At 41.5% G+C, this 19,939-nt stretch overlaps 1 protein-coding gene and 2 long non-coding RNA genes across 7 annotated transcripts in view; 1 reads left to right on the top strand and 2 right to left on the bottom strand.

Moving 5' to 3' along the window:
- Positions 1-19,827, bottom strand: part of RSG7 (Regulator of G-protein signaling 7) — a 36,989-nt gene extending 17,162 nt beyond the window's left edge. Inside the window, exons 1-2 of one of the 5 annotated variants that reach the window (XM_089841927.1) lie at positions 18,273-19,821; positions 13,558-13,654 (exon numbers count right to left, since the gene is read on the bottom strand). In XM_089841927.1, the coding sequence (XP_089698053.1) occupies positions 13,558-13,654; positions 18,273-18,365 (190 nt within the window). In that variant the 5' untranslated portion in view covers positions 18,366-19,821. Of the gene's footprint in view, positions 1-13,557; positions 13,655-18,272 lie in introns of all 5 variants that reach the window. The other 4 variants (XM_089841922.1, XM_089841925.1, XM_089841919.1 and 1 more) reach the window with 4 other exon arrangements.
- LOC149718029 (uncharacterized) lies at positions 1,501-1,873 on the bottom strand. Its single transcript, XR_016368320.1, has 2 exons — positions 1,763-1,873; positions 1,501-1,680 (listed from the first exon to the last, which is right to left on the bottom strand). It is a non-coding gene; the product is annotated as an uncharacterized LOC149718029 (long non-coding RNA).
- LOC149718030 (uncharacterized) lies at positions 1,665-3,804 on the top strand. The gene is made up of 2 exons (XR_016368319.1): positions 1,665-2,941; positions 3,006-3,804. It is a non-coding gene; the product is annotated as an uncharacterized LOC149718030 (long non-coding RNA).
- Positions 19,828-19,939: the final 112 nt, after the last annotated feature.

The following is a 19,939-nucleotide window of genomic DNA, read 5'->3' on the forward strand; positions in this document are numbered from 1 at the left end:
TAAAAAGCACCTAGGAAGGAGATGAGGAAGAAGGAGAAGGGCAACTTGTAAAGGAAGAGAGTTCCGGAGAACGCGTACGTCGCCAACTGTTTTTGGGAGAAGAAAGAAATTTGAGTCGCGTAATACGTGCATGGGAGATTATGCCGCAATCGCGCAGCATTCTTTCCGGTGTCCCCCTCGAGGGGATAGCGTGCAAAATTTTAACGCTTCCTTTAATCCTTAGACTATAGAGTATAGGCCAGCGAGACAGTATAACCCTTTCTCCTTTTATTCGCCGGTAATTTATAGCCAAGTAAATACGCAGGGCGCGTACGTCTTTTCACTATAGCTTAAATTACTTTTCAAGACGGACTCCTAGATTACGCAATCGACATTATGTCGCGTCTAAATAATTACGTAACACCATAAATAATAATCATTGACGTAAGTACACCGAGTATCGAAATAATTACCTAGATTTATTTTGGTTAAGGACCCTTGGAAATATAGAATAATCCCGTTTCGAGAAGTTAATCACGCGGTCAACGAAAAAATAGGATTAACTCTCGGCAAGTACGTTAATTACCTTAATCTCCGAGATCTGGTGGTGTAGGCGGGGCGAAAAAAAAGGGGGGGGGGCGTATCGTATGACGTCGGAAGAGAATATAGAATTAAGGCTCGCGACACGAGAAAGGGGTAAGAATACGGATTTAAAACTATACGGTGCAGCACGAAAGATCTCGGGCGATAATATTATTTGGAAGACTTTCTTTAATTCTTTTGTTCTTAACTCAGTGGCGGCAACGGAATTACGAAGGTGGCACGCGAATTACGCGTATTTCCTTAACGAAGAAAGATAAGCGGCGACGGAAAAAAGAAATTAACGAAGCGTACTATTACTATTATCATCACGGAGACCGTGTGAGTAGCTAGGCTATAGCTGGCAGCACGAGAAGCGTAGCCAGTGAAATCTTCTCAATCGTGGTAAGTGGGGTTCAGTGGGGGTGCAGTCGTCAACGCGCCGCACGCCAAAATCCGCACGGAGCTCCCTTTTAATTAAATTACCGAAATTCCGCCGCTTTTTGCTCGTGGCCACCAAAAGACTCCCGAGGTTACATTTGAATTGCTAATCGAGTTAACAAAAATTCCAGCGCAGTTCTTGGGGGGGGGGTGCTTCGAGATAATGTTATTATATCCCCCAACCTAAAAAATTTTTTTAATTCTTCTACACGTATACGTTGATTTAATTAAAACATTGAATTAAAGAATGAACCGTTTTTAACAAACGTTAATTCCGTTTCGTTAGATTAGGTTTGTCGGCGTCATCCCCCCACTATAAATTAATCAAAAATGTCTTGATTAGAATCAAGACCTAAAAAGTATCGATAAGACTGAGGGTATCACTTGTCTGAAGGATCAGATATTAATTTTTCTTTTTAATTGAAACTTAAATGCATGCTTAAGAAAAAACAACGTTCCATTACCGTTTTCCGTTGAAATAAATTATTTTACTGGTAATCAATTTCAAAAATTTACTTATCTCGGCTTTTCGACCACAATTCCATTCCCCGAAAACATTTTATCATTACATTAATTACTTTTGGGAGAGTACGTGTATGGTTTTGCGTTTTAAAAGGTTCCTAAAGACGTTACATCCCCATTCGTGACCGGCACTCTTCGCAGTGGAACATTTTAATTATTCTAAAACCAATGGCGCCAAATTCAATAGGGACAGTAACATTTTTAGTCGCGGTTTTGCAAAATGATGTAATATCGAGTGTACTTTAGTGAACCGTCGTATTGTTCTTTCTCATAGTTCAGGGCATGATCAGTGTTACTGCCCAATTTCTCTCTCTAGTTTCTAACAATGGTTAGAGACTATTTGATATGGCACGGCACAACGTTATATACATTTGTAAATTCCAGAGCTGTGCTAATTAGCTGACAACTAATTGAATTAGAATTAGCAATTAGGGAAATATTTATGAACTAATTAATTAGCCAATTAGCAATTAGGGAAATATTTATGAATTAATTAATTAGCCAATTAGCAATTAGACATAGAAACTAATTCAATTCAATTAGAAGTTAGACATTTATCAAACTAATTAATTAGAATTACTATTTTCTAATTAAGGTAAAAAAGAAACCATAAGTAAACATAAAAGTTTAAAGTGCCCATGGATTTAGTACTTTGGTAATGCAAAGTTTAATGTTTTAATGCCATTGAAAAACGGGTACGGAAGCCATGAATTATTCTCGAAAAATGAGACAGGCCTCGAGTGTTCCGTCATGTTAAAATTTGTCTCATTTCTTCATTTTATTGCACAGTTCCTATAATGGACTCCTGAGTAGTAAATACATGCGCACTGCCATTAATTCGAGTAGGTAAATCAGTCGAAATTGCGAAATGGGCCAGTTGCGATCCAATTTTCTACTAGTACTAGTATTCTCTCATTATTGAGGAGCTGAAAAATTTAGAGTAGCACTAAGGTTTCCTCATCGATATAATAAGGCTTTTTCATATTCAAATAGATGAATAAAGAATTAATTCCTCGATTTTTTACAACAAATTGGCGTAAAAGTTTAATTGAAAATCCAATTGGCTAATTAGTTAATCCTAAATCTAATTAAATTTTAATTAGATAATTACCTTTCCGAATCATACTAATTAATTAGAATTACTTCTCAATTAGCACTAAGGTAATTAAAATTCAATTACCATTTTCAATTAGTAAATGTTGCTAATTAATTAGAAATTGAATTAGCTAACTAATTAATTAGCACAGCTCTGGTAAATTCTAAGTAGCACAAAAGTAAAAAGAATCCATTTTTTTATATTTTGGTTTGAAATAAATAATCTCATCATAGTAGTTATAACGAACAGAAATTCAAGAGAATGGCACCGGTAATGAGCAGCAAAAAGAGAGGAAAGTTTGCTTCAAGGTAGCAGAGGGACATGGTAGTGAAAATAGTAATCTAGAATTTTGTTCGTTCAAACCTTAATATATCATGAAAAATTCAAGTGAGGAGGCGGCACTACCTAGAAAGATCTATTTTGGCAGATAACAGCGAAAAAATTATGTTCTACACACACTGGGACTATGGGAGAGTTTCTGGGCCGCAGGTCGCACATGATGAAATTTCAACTTCAGTTTACATCAATTCTCCCTGGTCGTACTAGTAGCAGGTTAAGCTATAGTTTTCTCAGGTCCTGTTAGTCTCGAAAGGGTTATATAGTCCTTGTAACTTTTAAAAGGTTGTTGTCATGGCTAAACAGACCGCTATTACAGCTTTTTATTGTTTTATAGGTTTTTTGACACGTTATCTCCCAAAAGTAATTAATGTAATGATAAAATGTTTTCGGGGAATGGAATTGTGGTCGAAAAGCCGAGATAAGTAAATTTTTGAAATTGATTACCAGTAAAATAATTTATTTCAACGGAAAACGGTAATGGAACGTTGTTTTTTCTTAAGCATGCATTTAAGTTTCAATTAAAAAGAAAAATTAATATCTGATCCTTCAGACAAGTGATACCCTCAGTCTTATCGATACTTTTTAGGTCTTGATTCTAATCAAGACATTTTTGATTAATATCTGTTCCTTCAGTCTTCATTTTAATTAAGAATGTTAAGAAACTGTTTTACATTTTCAAAATCTGCACTAAGCAGAAACATATATAAAGGGGACCATAACTTTAGCTCAATCAGACATTTATTTATAATGATACTTCATAAAAAAAACGTAAATCAATAAAAGTTTGTATTCTTATTGTAATTAACATAATACAATTTTTACCAATCATTTATTGAAACGCGAGGCGCCCCCCTAAAAATTCCAGAAATAGGACCAAATTGACAATTTTACAAAATTTTTAAAAATGCTGATTTATGTCCGTTTAACATTTAGCTCAAAATTGTCATAAGCCCAATATGAAATTCGGATATCCTTAAAACTTCATAAAGACGATCCGAGATTGTCAATTTCAAATTTTTTGCAGCATAAACTAACGTCTGTTTAATATTAAGCTTAAAACCTTAAACAAAATATAGTCAGGGCTACCCTAAAAGTTCAAGCGCCCACAAGTACCTACAAGCGCCCACAAGTACCCACAAGTACCTAAAAGTACCTACAAGTACCCACAAGTACCTACAAGTACCCACAAGTACCTACAAGTACCTACAAGTACCCTCAAGTACCCACAAGTACCCACAAGTACCTACAAGTACCCACAAGTACCCACAAGTACCTACAAGTACCCATAAGTACCTACAAGTACCTACAAGTACCCACAAGTACCTACAAGTACCCACAAGTACCTACAAGTACCCACAAAAACCTACAAGTACCCACAAGAACCTACAAGTACCTACAAGTACCTACAAGAACCCACAAGTACCCACAAGTACCTACAAGCATCCACAAGCACCCACAAGCACCCACAAGTACCTACAAGTACCCACAAGTACCTACAAGTACATACAAGCACCAACAAGTACCCACAAGCACCCACAAGTACATACAAGCACCCACAAGCACCCACAAGTACCAACAAGTACCCACAAGCACCCACAAGTACCAACAAGCACCCACAAGTACCAACAAGTACCCACAAGTACCTACAAGCACCCACAAGTACCTAAAAGCACCCACAAGTACCTACAAGTACCCACAAGTACCCACAAGAACCCACAAGTACATACAAGTACCCACAAGTACCTACAAGCACCCACAAGCACCTAAAAGTATCCACAAGCACCTACAAGCACCCACAAATACCTACAAGTACCCACAAGTACCTACAAGTACCCACAAGTACCTACAAGTACCCACAAGTACCTACAAGTACCCACAAGTACCTACAAGTACCCACAAGTACCCACAAGTACCTACAAGTACCCACAAGTACCTACAAGTACCTACAAGTACCCACAAGTACCCACAAGTACCCACAAAAACCTACAAGTACCTACAAGAACCCACAAGCACCCACAAGTACCTACAAGTACCCACAAGTACCCACAAGTACCAACAAGTACCCACAAGTACCAACAAGTACCCACAAGTACCAACAAGTACCGACAAGTACCCACAAGCACCCACAAGTACATACAAGTACCCATAAGTACCTACAAGTACATACAAGTACCCATAAGTACCTACAAGTACATACAAGTACCTACAAATATCCACAAGCACCCACAAGTACCCACAAGTACCCACAAGTACCCACAAGTACCCACAAGTACCTACAAGTACCCACAAGTACCTACAAGTACCTACAAGTACCCACAAGTACCCACAAGTACCTACAAGTACCTACAAGAACTCACAAGTACCCACAAGTACCCACAAGCACCCACAAGCACCCACAAGTACCTACAAGCACCCACAAGCACCCACAAGTACCTGCAAGTACCCACAAGTACCTACAAGCACCCACAAGCACCCACAAGTACCTACAAGCATCCACAAGCACCCACAAGTACCTACAAGTACCCACAAGTACCCTCAAGTACCTACAAGTACCTACAAGTACCCACAAGTACCCACAAGTACCCACAAGTACCCATAAGTACCCACAAGTACCCATAAGTACCCACAAGTACCTACAAGTACCCACAAGTACCTACAAGTACCCACAAAAACCTACAAGTACCCACAAAAACCTACAAGTACCCACAAAAACCTACAAGTACCTACAAGAACCTACAAGTACCTACAAGAACCCACAAGTACCCACAAGTACCTACAAGCATCCACAAGCACCCACAAGTACCTACAAGTACCCACAAGTACCTACAAGTACATACAAGCACCAACAAGTACCCACAAGCACCCACAAGTACCAACAAGTACCCACAAGTACCTACAAGCACCCACAAGTACCTAAAAGCACCCACAAGTACCTACAAGTACCCACAAGTACCCACAAGAACCCACAAGTACATACAAGTACCCACAAGTACCTACAAGCACCCACAAGCACCTAAAAGTATCCACAAGCACCTACAAGCACCCACAAGTACCCACAAGTACCCACAAGTACCTACAAGTACCCACAAGTACCTACACGTACCCACAAGTACCTACAAGTACCCACAAGTACCTACAAGTACCCACAAGTACCCACAAGTACCTACAAGTACCTACAAGTACCCACAAGTACCTACAAGTACCCACAAGTACCTACAAGTACCCACAAGTACCCACAAGTACCCACAAAAACCTACAAGTACCTACAAGAACCCACAAGCACCCACAAGTACCTACAAGTACCCACAAGTACCTACAAGCATCCACAAGTACCTACAAGCATCCACAAGCACCCACAAGTACCTACAAGTACCCACAAGTACCTACAAGTACATACAAGCACCAACAAGTACCCACAAGCACCCACAAGTACCAACAAGTACCCACAAGTACCTACAAGCACCCACAAGTACCTAAAAGCACCCACAAGTACCTACAAGTACCCACAAGTACCCACAAGAACCCACAAGTACATACAAGTACCCACAAGTACCTACAAGCACCCACAAGCACCTAAAAGTATCCACAAGCACCTACAAGCACCCACAAGTACCCACAAGTACCCACAAGTACCTACAAGTACCCACAAGTACCTACAAGTACCCACAAGTACCTACAAGTACCCACAAGTACCTACAAGTACCCACAAGTACCTACAAGTACCTACAAGTACCCACAAGTACCTACAAGTACCCACAAGTACCTACAAGTACCTACAAGTACCCACAAGTACCTACAAGTACCCACAAGTACCTACAAGTACCCACAAGTACCCACAAGTACCCACAAAAACCTACAAGTACCTACAAGAACCCACAAGCACCCACAAGTACCTACAAGTACCCACAAGTACCTACAAGCATCCACAAGTACCTACAAGCATCCACAAGCACCCACAAGTACCTACAAGTACCCACAAGTACCTACAAGTACATACAAGCACCAACAAGTACCCACAAGCACCCACAAGTACCAACAAGTACCCACAAGTACCTACAAGCACCCACAAGTACCTAAAAGCACCCACAAGTACCCACAAGAACCCACAAGTACATACAAGTACCCACAAGTACCTACAAGCACCCACAAGCACCTAAAAGTATCCACAAGCACCTACAAGCACCCACAAGTACCCACAAGTACCCACAAGTACCTACAAGTACCCACAAGTACCTACAAGTACCCACAAGTACCTACAAGTACCCACAAGTACCTACAAGTACCCACAAGTACCTACAAGTACCCACAAGTACCTACAAGTACCTACAAGTACCCACAAGTACCTACAAGTACCCACAAGTACCTACAAGTACCCACAAGTACCCACAAAAACCTACAAGTACCTACAAGAACCCACAAGCACCCACAAGTACCTACAAGTACCCACAAGTACCTACAAGTACCCACAAGTACCTACAAGTACCTACAAGTACCCACAAGTACCAACAAGTACCTACAAGTATCCACAAGCACCCACAAGTACCCACAAGTACCCACAAGTACCTACAAGTACCCACAAGTACCTACAAGTACACACAAGTACCCACAAGTACCTACAAGTACCCACAAGTACCTACAAGTACCCACAAGTACCTACAAGTACCCACAAGTACCCACAAGTACCTACAAGTACCCACAAGTACCTACAAGTACCCACAAGTACCTACAAGTACCCACAAGTACCCACAAGTACCTACAAGTACCTACAAGAACTCACAAGTACCCACAAGTACCTACAAGAACTCACAAGTACCCACAAGTACCCACAAGCACCCACAAGCACCCACAAGTACCTACAAGCACCCACAAGTACCTGCAAGTACCCACAAGTACCTACAAGCACCCACAAGCACCTACAAGTACCTACAAGAACCTACAAGCACCCACAAGTATCCACAAGCACCTACAAGCACCCACAAGTACCTACAAGCACCCACAAGTACCTACAAGCACCCACAAGTACCTGCAAGTACCCATAAGAACCTACAAGCACCTACAAGTACCTACAAGTACCTACAAGCACCCACAAGTACCCACAAGTACCTACAAGCACCCACAAGCACCTACAAGTATCCACAAGCACCTACAAGTACCCACAAGCACCTACAAGCACCCACAAGTACCTACAAGCACCCACAAGTACCCACAAGAACACACAAGTACCTACAAGCACCCACAAGAACCCACAAGTACCCACAAGAACCCACAAGTACCTACAAGCACCCTCAAGAACCCACAAGAACCCACAAGTACCTACAAGTACCCACAAGAACCCACATGTACCCACAAGAACCCACAAGTACCTACAAGCACCCACAAGTACCTACAAGTACCCACAAGTACCCACAAGTACCCACAAGTACCCACAAGAACCCACAAGTACCCACAAGTACCCACAAGAACCCACAAGTACCTACAAGCACCCACAAGTACCTAAAAGCACCCACAAGAACCCGGGCAAAGCACCTACAAGAGCTCAAACGCCATGTTTTTCTTGATAATATCCCTCTAACGAAGTGAATCACAACAATAACGCCGTAAGTCCAACATAAAAAATTAGGGCTAAAATGCGTGTCTCTAACAGTGGTAAAACGCCGTAATTCCAATACCCAAAACAACGTAAGTCAAAGTATGTGTTAATAATGATAAAAATCAATACTTAAACTTAATTGATCTTAATGAAACTAAGAAAAGGCACATCTATGGACTGTTATCTTTCATTTAAGATGGTTCCCAAACGTAACGAATGAATAGTTTTCTTTATACACGATCGCAATTAAGGTCATTTTTCAAAAAAATCCCATGTTATCTCTATGGAACAATATAGTATGTTTCACCAAATGTCTTAATAATTTTATGGATTCTAAAACCACCCTTAACAACTTTTTTCATTATAGAATTAACTATTAGTTGGATCTCTTTGAAATTTTAACCACAAAATTAGGGCCCAAATTTTAGTTCACTGGCAAAATTTCAAAGCGGCAAACACAATACGAAAAACGTTACAGCCAATCAAAGAACCCTCCTTTAGCATTAGAGGGAGTATCAAGTCTTATCTAAGAGAGCGACCGCTCTCCTAGAATTAGATGGGAGAAAAAATAATTTAAAAAGGAATTCCATAAGATCGAAATCAAAACGAAAACGAAAAAACCCGATTGAAAATAGGAAAGCTTTTATATTTCCTATCCGAGCGGAAGTTTCGAGGACTTTCTCGGACTTTCCTCGAAACGAAGATAATAAAAACCTCGGAAGCATCGAGTCTCGGAAAACGTTCGGCCATTTAAAGGCAAAAGAAGGGAAGCTATAGCCAAGCGATTACTCTTCCTTAGGTTTTCCATGCACTACGGGGAAACGGCTTTAGGTACATTAGCTCCTCGGTCTCTTCCTCAAACTTAATGGTACGAGAAAGGGTGATAAATTTAAATTTTATATCCTCTATAAAATTCGGAAACTGAGAGGGCTTCCGCACTGCTCGCAGTTGCTGCGGATCGAGAAACATCGGGTGGCGGCGAGCCAATCATTTTACTACGAATATGGCGTTATTTCGGTTTCCCGGATTCGTTCAAAGTCTTTCTATAATTAACTTTGACATGACGTTATCAGGAACGAAGCGGTGTCTCATTACCGAGCCAAAAAAATACGAGTAGTAGTTGGATATTCGTGTTAGAAATGAATAAATTACGAGGGGGGGAACCTTTTAAAAAGATTTGACCGATATTTATAGGCATTTTCGCCATCTCAGATCGATCGTGACCCGCCGACTTTTCCCGGATAAAAGAAAAAGGAACAATTTTGGGAAGCAACGGACACAGAATAAAAAAATAATAAATTGCCTTAATTTAGAGAGTTTTTGCCTGACTGTGTATTTCTTTTTCATTCTTTCTTATTTCTCCGAAGCACGCCCTCTTGTTAAAGCGAACCCCCAAAAAAGAGAAAAAGATTTTTCAAGCTATAGCGATAAACGAAGCGACCGGGGCCTAAATCCCAAATTCCTTTACTAGACATGACCCGGAGTTAAATCACGACCCTTCCCCAGAGAGAGAGAATTCTTAAAATCGATCATTTCGCGAGAAAATTATACCTAGGGTTCTTTGAAGAAATGGTTAAGGAAGACATTTATATTAAAAAAAAACCTTGCCAATTCAATTCAACATTCCCAAGACATAATTTCATCGGACAATTGAGTCCACTCGTTTGTCGCGTAACCCACGTTCTTTTCCTTACATAATCCCGTCTTATTTTAACATAAACGTTTAACCCTTTCGCCGGGAAGAAGCAAAGAGTACTAGCTCCTTGTCGGGGAGGGGGTGGGCGTGGTTATTCGGGACACGTATGCGAAGCGATTAAAGCTAATAAGGCCGTCCCTTTCTCTTTTGATTTAAATTTTCTTCTTCCTACTCGTCTGGACACGCGGCGTGCGGCGTCAAAGAAAAATACCTATCCGAAAACTTCCTCTCGACATTTTAATAGAGGCCCTTATTAGGGTTATTTGTCAAAAGAATGGCCGGCCTATGTCCCTCCCCCCCAAGGGGGACGAACCCCAAAAACGTAACGTATCTAGAAAAATAATTCTCTCTGCATGGACAGCGGATTTTAAATTTTTATCAAAGAGATGCCGTTTTTCGCTGACCACGTAAGCTCCTTTCGGACAATAGCGTCGTGACATCACGCGACAGAAAAATTCAGTTCATTCGTCGTAAATTCGCGTTGAAATAAATCATTCTCTAGTTATTTAAATCTTACAGAATTTATATAAATTCGAGTTGGTAAAATATCTAGCGCGGTTCGCATCGTACTTCGGTGCTCAGCGGGTGAAACATTTCTACAGGCGCTCGTAGGAATTACACGCTAGTCCGAAACCCCTGAAAGTCGGCTTTACTTAAAATAGCTCCGAAGCTTCCCTATTTGTCCGAGTAATGACTTTAATTCAAATATCATCAGTAACGGACTAAAGATAATGACACGATTAAATACCTACCGCGTGTTGGGAACTATTATATAAGAACTTTTCAACATGCCAGGGTAAAGCGACTAAGCCGAGAAAGTTACGCGATTTAGAGTCATAAATCGAGACGGACATAAAAGTAAAATGATCAAATCGATATAAAGGGGTACTCGAATGCCCGCGATATTATTGAAAATTGTAATCGGATAGAAAATGATTTTAATAAGTAATTTTAAGAAATGATCTCTTCGTTTCGAGGTATATTATATTAGAAAAGGTTTAGTATACTTTTAAGTATCACTTTAAAAGGAGGAAGAAGGAGGGGAGGGGAGGGAAAGGGAAAATTCAAAAAGAGAGTGTCGAAGCCGACGACGTTCCTCGATAAATAGGTTTCTTAAAGACATTTTCTCCTACACATATATATATATATTCTAGGTTGTAAGTTAAAGCATCGTCGGAGTTAGATAAGAGTCGTAGGTAAAGCGAGAAAAATCGATTGTCAAATGTCAAGCGAACTTGGCAAGGGGGGATAATCTTTAGGGAGAGCGAGGGATAGAAAAAAAGAAGTGACTGTCACGCGATATGAACGAAAGGTGGACCGTCGCCGCCGCCGCCGTTAGAACCGACATTATATACCAAATGAAAGTGTGAAAAGAAGTTTCATATCAGTCGTTTGGGCAAAATGGACTTTCTACGACAACTTTTAGTTTCGAAAAAAAAAAAAATTAAAGTTTTTCAAAAAAATCTTCCTCAAAAAGAGACGTGACAAATGTTACGTACATCAATGAAGAACGAAAAACTTTAATTTCTTCGAGTTTCGCGACTGAAATATAACTGAAACTAGTCTCTAGTTTTTAAAACAAAAAGAATTTTTGGCTCGTATACGCCTAAAAACATTTCCAAAAATTTTGGAATATAATAAAGAATAAAAGGCGGAAGTTCTAACTCGGTATTATGTAGGTTATAATGTACGGGAGCCACCGAGGAATTTCGGGAAGGCAAAGAGAAAGAGAGGGAAGTTCAGATTTAGAGGGCGAAATAAAAAGAATGAACCAAAAACGGGCACTCGAGAGATGAATATCCATTAGATCCCCAACCCACACTTTTACGAGCTAAAATAAAAAAGGGGTACGTGAAATGGCATTTCAACACTCGACACTCGGACATCGCCGCCGCCAGCAAACCCTGACAACCCACTCCTATCAAAAGGTTTTAGAAATTATTTTTCGTTCACGGAAGTTGTTTCTACTATCCGAGAAAGATCTAACAGAAACTTAAATTTCCGAAATGGTTAGGAAAGGAAGGAATTAAAATGCGCATTACGTAATATAAGCCGTTACGTAATGAGTGAGGGTTCTTGTAAACGCGGGGGCGTTATTAAGGAGGAAGTCGTCTAGAGGTCAGGGGGCGCGCGAGCCATGTGGGGGGCTATTCTAGAAAGAGCAATTTGGTATCATCGAGAGAAATAACTCTCGGTACAATTTAGATTTGTCCCTGTCGTTGAAGCCAGTGCGATTCGTAAGGACTCAGCGCCTGGCCCTAACTTGGAGAGGAGGGCAAACAAAGATTGCCAGAGATGATAGAAGCAGAGTGGTAAGGGGAGAAAGAACGCGTGGGAGTCAGCTAGCGTGCCTCACTACCGCGAGCAAATCGACAAATTGACTTTTAACTAGACGGAAAGAATTAAAGGGGCCAACGAGGAAAGTTGTACGAGCAATTTAGGCGCCCGGGTGACCCGGCCGGGGTGAAAGGCCAAGAAATTCGAGCCTCCTCTTAACCGAAAATGATAGATTAAGCCTAACGAAAAAGATTCCCCGGTATAAATATGCCCGCTATTTAATCATCTACAAATAACAATTAAAATGTTGGAGTGTTCTTTGTTCTCACAGTTTCAATACCACTAAAAGAGTTGTCACGAATGTGTAAATAGACCAAAAAGATAGAGGCCAACATGTTTCTTACGTATTAATAACTGATAAAAACCCGTGGCTCACTTAAGCCCAAGTGGCATTCTCCGTTTACCTACAGATCAGGTTGCATTGCATCCTGTTCTCTTAACACTAAACGACTCGTTAATTACTCAACAATTAAAAAGTTTCATATACAGATCATACCACCCAAAGTTCATCAAGGAACCAAAATCAATTAAACACCCTAGGCCGCGGCTAATTAAAATGGAAACTCGATTTCATAATACGCCAAGGGCTCAAGGCATTTTTTCTACGTTATTTTCCCAAAAATAAAAAATATCTGTCAATAGCTGGCTACCGGAATTTCAAAAAGGGAGGACTCTAGAAGAAGGAGAAGTTTTTTTTTCTAGCACTCTCGAGTATCTCTTTCGCATTCGGCGTCAGTGCGAGACCGCGAAAATGAGATCAAAAAGGGTCATCTTTGGTGGTTGACAGTCGTGGCACACGCAGTCACGCCCACGCTTCTTAACTACGGAAAACTATCGGGTTCGAGTTGAGCCGAGCGTGGGCGTGCTCAAAGAGTTGAACTTTCGCTCGCTTTACCGTCAACGAAAGCTCGGAGCTTCGTAAACCGTATTACTTCCCACCAAAACTTGTAGAGAAACAAAATAAGGCGACTGACTTACCGGTGAAGACGCTGGGTATCTTGGACATAAAACTTTTAACAGTTTTCACGGGTACGCCGCACTGTTCGTCTTGCATTCGTTCCACTATGTTTTCCATCTACGAAAACAATATAAAACAAAATTAGTTTAAGTTCTAACAAAATCTTTCTTACGTCAGGAGTGTATGGAAACAATATGTTTTAAACTTTAGAAAATTACTTTTTTTAAAGTTATTTTCGGGAGCATCAGTTTCTCTGTCAAAATATAGTTTCCCTCCCTCCAAAAATTTAATTTCTTTAAGTGTACTCGTGTACTCGCGTACACTTGTTCAAAAAAGTCAGGGGGGCCAACTTCCACCAGTTTGGCGGTAAAAAAAAAAGGAAAAAGAACTCGGACGATAAAAGCCGAATGAACAAATATATTCGTAAGATTTGAGTTCGTATAATTTCGTATGCAAATTAGGAATGAGAGAAAGATTTTGACGGCCAAGCTACTTTCAGATAAGAAGAGTTCCATCCTCGGTAACGGCCGGAGAAAAAAATAAAATGGAAATAAAAGTTGAATCAGTCTCTCTCTAGTTCATCTCGTAATAAGCTTTCGCGGCAAAATATAACTTATTGTCAGAAGTCTATTACTCGAAGCGAAATACTTCAAACAAGCCAGAATTTTGGGCGTTATTGAGAAAGCAGGGAGGCAATAATAATAATAATAATACCCTTCAAAATAAGGGACAGAGCAAAGACCTCAAAGTTGGCCCCGCGTAGACAAAAACAATCGCCAGGCCTATTTGTTAGAAAACATCGATGGAAGGAACCGCTTTTTCTCATCCGCTTATTATGTCCAAGCAATTTAAGCAACGAGACTCGGACGCCATGCACCCACGAGAAGTACAGCCCCGTCGCTATACCAAAAGGAGTACGAACTCTGGTGGCTTTCCTACAGCCCTTTCAACGCGATTGAAAGCCTTCTTTTCAGACTCCCGAACTAAGTGGGATGTAGTTTTGTACTCCTGCAAGGACGCCACGAGATATTTCTCCCTGAAAGACTGGAAGAGTTTCCCGCGCCACGAAGAAGTATTTTTAGCGTCAAACGTTTCCCAAACAGTATCATCCTCTTTATCCCATTCCGGGGAAAGAGGATTAATGGAAGACAAGGTGGGACGGCCTTAGAAAAAGAGTTATTACGCCACACTACGCCACCGTTGCCGCTTTCCAGTCGAACGAACTGGCAACCCCAAAATTTCCACCCTCTGCACCATCGCGTTTATTATTTTTAGGCGAGGAATGATAAAAATGTTTACCGTACCGCAAGTTCACGTACTATAGAGGCCTAGATTGCAACGAGTTAAAGGCGATAGAGTAGAACTTCGGTATCTCTAGATCAGCCTTTTCTTGAATTTTGAGACATTTCATTTAAACTATAGAAAATTTGCTAAGATATGTCGCGTTTTCGGTTGTTCCCTGTTGTAAAGTGACTCTATGGACTATAAGGAACTGTGCAGGTTAAAAAAGATATGGAAGAGCTTGTAACTTTGGATTTTTTTGGCTTGGCTCAAGAAGCTGTCGCCCCCATCAAGGCACGAGAGTCTCTCTCGACTCGGAAAGATCTTAAATGTTTACTTTCGTTCCAAAGTATTAGGATCCTAATTTATGGCGTTTCAAATTTGTTTCTCCCGATTTTTTCCCTTGTTTAGTTTACCCCTTTTTATAATCTTTTGATTTATTAGACAAATACTTCAAAAAAAAACTATTTTTTTCCCTAAAATTTATTTATACAATAACAGACTTATTTTTGTCGGTTACGAAATACACCTATAGTTCTCTTAAACTCAATATTAAATCGCGGTCTTCCCTTAATGGAAGTTAAGCCTGGTTTTAGCGAAACATTCTGGTATTAGATTTCTATCTAGAAAGCTAGTTTTCCAGCAAAACTGCAAAAATTTCGACTGCTCAAGGGTAGATAGTAGCGGAGGAGGCTTTTTTCTTTTGGGGTGCGAAACTCGCCAATGTCCATCCGTCAAAATACGGAGTATAGAGTGGGCCTAAGGGTGGGCGGTGTACAAAACTGACCAGTGGCCGGGGGAGGGAGGGGAGGGGGCGAGAAAGAGAAGCTGACAAGAGCAGAGAGTGGGCGGCGGAAAGTGTTAGCGAAGAAGGAAGGGTCAGGTGGGAGAACGGCAATAATAAATCGGCGGCTCCAAAAGGGAAGAAGAAAGAAAGGCAACCTTGGAAAGGGAAGCGTTTTATTTCACACAGAGTGGGACGAAGGGCCAGTCGGCCACTCGGCCTTCCTAGCCTCGGCTCTGGCTTTAGTGGGCTGCAGAGTCATCGATTCCCAGCCAGGAGAAACCCCCCGTACCCCCTGCTTTCGATTTTCTCCCCGCTGTCGCTTTGAGAGTAGCCCGAAAGCGTTTCCATGGCAACTGAATCTTCTCTCTCTTTACCCAGCTCTCTCTCCACCATCATAGAGGTGATACGCGGGAGAAGAATTCAGCCTGAACAATCGATTGTCTGATTTTAGTCATCAAAATAATTAAAGCCATCCTAAATTCATATTTGTGGCGTTCGAGTATGACTCTAATACCACCGGTGAGCTGAGTCCTGACCTCGTAATAATATGGCGATACCTTTCCCCTGTAATATCTCTATGTAGATTGGTGGTAGTTTGGGCTCAGTGGCTGGCTACTGGGCTGCGCTAGAGGAACGAAGCCCGCTGGCCTTTCATTTTTTATTTGTATTTACGATAATACTTATATTTCATTTTTTTATATATATAGGAAGCTAGGGCGCACCCTTTTTTGACTATGAAAAATTTGATTTGTGGCTCCGTTTCTTATCAATAGCGAAGCAATTTCCCGATTTTAGTCACTGAGCTCTCTTTTTACTCGCCATCAGAAAGGAGAGCCTAGCTTGAAAAATGCACCCCGAGAAACCAAGGAGAATGAATATAACGGAGTATATTATGTTCCAAAAAGAACTGATACTAAATTATTAATTCGTGGAATGATATAATTTTAATACGGCATCCCATAAAGTTATAAATCTTTTACGGGCTTTTTTATCTTTAGCTATAGCTCGTTAGCTTAAGATTTTATTTCTGTAATATTCTCTTATCAAAAATGCATCCGAGTTTCCACGAATGCGAGACGAGAGAGTTCAGAGGCGACCGGGTAAAATTCTAGTAGTTTTAGTATCCCTTTACGGTTTGGAGTCGGATATCGATTCGAAAGCCCGATTGTCCCCGACGTATTTTTTTTTATTCGGGGATTTTTGCCAATGGAAACGGAATGTTAAGCCTAAAATATACCAAGCCATGTGGGGGGGGGGGGGAAGGGGGGGCATAATCTTAACGGCTTAAACGGATTTAAGGGAATGCCAGATATATATAGGGCTTCCTTCTCTAATCGCCTATCAACAGGTTTCGTCCTCCCGTGACCCCGAAGACAATTAGGTTGGCAATGCAATAACAGTTTACTATTTTAACGCTTCTTTCTCTTTACAGTTTGTTTATTTGTTTTAGCGATGGCTTAATGTTTAGCTTGGCCCTTATCGATCGCTCCGTACGTACGTAAGGAATGCTAAAAGGTGAAATAACGCTAGCCGCGTGTGGACTGGATAAATCTACTCTTCCTTTGGTTACTTATTCGAAATTTCTCCGAGAATTTGGATCAAAAAGAGGCTAGTTTTGAGGAATAAATTTGTGTGGGTCAATATGTCGGACGGACAGCGTCGCTAAAATGGTAAAATCCATTGGTAGAACCAATATTGGCCAAACATTTTTCCGTTCTCAAGAACATACTTATTATTTATTTGTTCTTCTTTCCCGATGAAAGGTTTTTTCGGGAAGAATTTTCAAATAAATAAAAATGTCTCTATTTTTCTCTCTCTCGAGAGAGAGAGAGAGTCTTGGATATTACCCGACCCGCTTTTCGCCAGAAGGCCTTTTTATATCTTTGCTAAGCAAAAATGGCTTTTCAAAACTTATAGGGGCCAACTCGAATAATAATAATAATAATAAAAAGAACCGCTCTGACATATTTTGTTTTATTTACGTCATTTATTAAACTCTCCTAAGAATATTGGAGAGTTATTCAAGTTCAGATCGAGATTCTCGAGGATATTTTTCTTCGTTTGCCCTTCTCCCTCCCCGATGGACGCGAAAGAACCCGGCCTACTCTCAGTACAGTCCAAGAACTGTCCTCAACTCGTACATCATCATTCCTTTCAATGGTTTGCTCTCAAGGAGTCTTTGTGTGATTTCAACAAATTGCTTCCTAATTAATTCAGGTCCTAATCGTTGTTAAAAGCCAAATAATTATTCCAATAAGCGGCTCGCCTTAGCTAACGAAACTGAGTTTTAGGTGGTCTTCTTTTGGGCTTTGACCGCGTAGGAAACTGAGAGGGTCTGAGAACAAACTGGATGGGTCTAACCACCACCACGCCTGGGGGGGGGAAGAGGCCCGATTTTACAGGGGGGAAACCCGTAGGGAAGGTCCGGTAATCGATGACCATAGCGCGTCTCTTTTGTTTATGGTGGCATGACCAAGTGGCGACGGGACAAGTAAGTAACGCTTAGCACCACGAAATTCTCCTTAGCGTCTCCTCGTTACCACCGAGCCCAAGCAAATTAGCTTCCCGTACCCTTATAGAAAGAGGATACGCGTCTGACCCCGATGTTTTAGGTTGACCCGACCTCCCTTATTGGGGGGGGAGAATATTAAGAGAGGGTGTACTTACTTTTCGGTAGACGATTTGATTTGGATTCTCGTCGCTGTAGGCCGATTGTTGACCGTTGCTACTGCTAGTGTCCCCTTTACGTCTATACGCCATTTTAATCTTGTTACAATCGCCGACCTTCGCCGTTATAAATGTTTTAGCGGCGGAGCCCTTTCGAAAGAGCTCCCGACACTCGCGCTGGTGGCCAAAGATATCGAAGAATTGTCGGACACGCTACCAACAACAATGTCCTTTGAAACTAAAACTCTTTCTATCCGGCGTGTTTTGACGCGATTTAAATTTGAGTCGAATCGGCGGCGGAGTGTTTGAATTTAGTCGTCGCGGGTAGTCAGGAAGAAGAAACTTTGGTGGCCGAGGCATTCTGTCATCTCGAAAAGCGGATGGAGAACTTGACGTTGTTTCGAATATCGGGAGCTAACCAGAGCGTCATTTCTCTCAACGGTAAATCCTTTGGATCCCGGAGAGCCAGCGGCGGCCGCTCTCTCGGATACTAATAAATATTCAAAGCGAAATACGTCGTCGCCACCACTTTTTTCATTTCATTCGACCGAGATTTCTAGGAGCGAGCCGCCACCGCGCCAGCCTTGTACTTTCCAAAGGGAACTAGTTTCCTCGAAACGGAAGTATAGTCGTTTTCTTCCGGTGCCGGGGGCGCGGGGGAGTCTTTATTCAAGAGATAAAGGAGGCGACGACGAAAAGGGAGAGCTTCGGCTCTTCCGCTCCAAAATTTTCGCGTTCCGTTTTCTGGTCAGAGCGAGGAAAGGCCAACTCCGAAGAAAAATCCATCGGAATATCGAAGTTAGGGTCCGGCCCGACAGCTTCTCGGCCGCTGCTCCAGTCGCCATCGAAACCGAGACGAATCCATGGAGAACTCGGAGAGGCTGACTGGATTTTACTCCGACGCCGAGAGATTTTGGAAACTGGAGACCAGATCGAACCAGAGAGAGGGAAGGGAATCGCTGGCGAATCTAGACGTACTCCTCGCTTAGATAAGCTTCCTAGCGACTTCGGCAGAGAAGGCGCGATCTTAGCGACGGCTTGAAAAAAAAAAACCCTTTTCCACAGGCTGAGCTTCAAAGGCTTGACATACGGCCTTCGTATTATATTATAGTTCCGGGGCCACTCCGCTAGTGGAACGCTAGCTCAAGTTGAAATCGGGACGCGACTAGGGCCGTTCTAGAAAGATAAAGTCCACGCCGCGTCAATTAAAAAATTTAACGAAAACGAGTTACGTAAAAATGACGAGAGGCTTAACGCGAAGAAGGCTTGGCTGGTCTACGCCTCCGCAGCTTCCCGCGAAATCCGAATGCGGCTGACTCTCCGTAGCCGCCGAGTCACTCACCGACCAGCTTCTAACCCCCAGTGTTACGTTATCGACTGTTTGCTCGCGTCGCCGAGGGATGCTTGAATAGCGCCTAACCCAATCATGTCGAGCGCGCCATGTATGAAATAAATTTCGCTTTAACCAGCGCCTATTGATCTTACTTTACCCACTGCTTCCAGGATTACTAAATTCCTACGGCTAATAACCGAAAGCGCCTTGTTGATTTTAGGCCTAATAGTAGACGTTATGCTCATGAATAACTCGCTTTACCCATGAATATTTATCTATAGCTCCTTTTCGGGGTCTAGACGAAAAATAAACATCTACAATGTACTAATATAGA

Source organism: Phalangium opilio, unplaced genomic scaffold, assembly GCF_054372755.1.
Source record: "Phalangium opilio isolate 3A_F unplaced genomic scaffold, DU_Popi_V2 ptg000003l_1, whole genome shotgun sequence".
NCBI lineage: Eukaryota > Metazoa > Arthropoda > Arachnida > Opiliones > Phalangiidae > Phalangium > Phalangium opilio.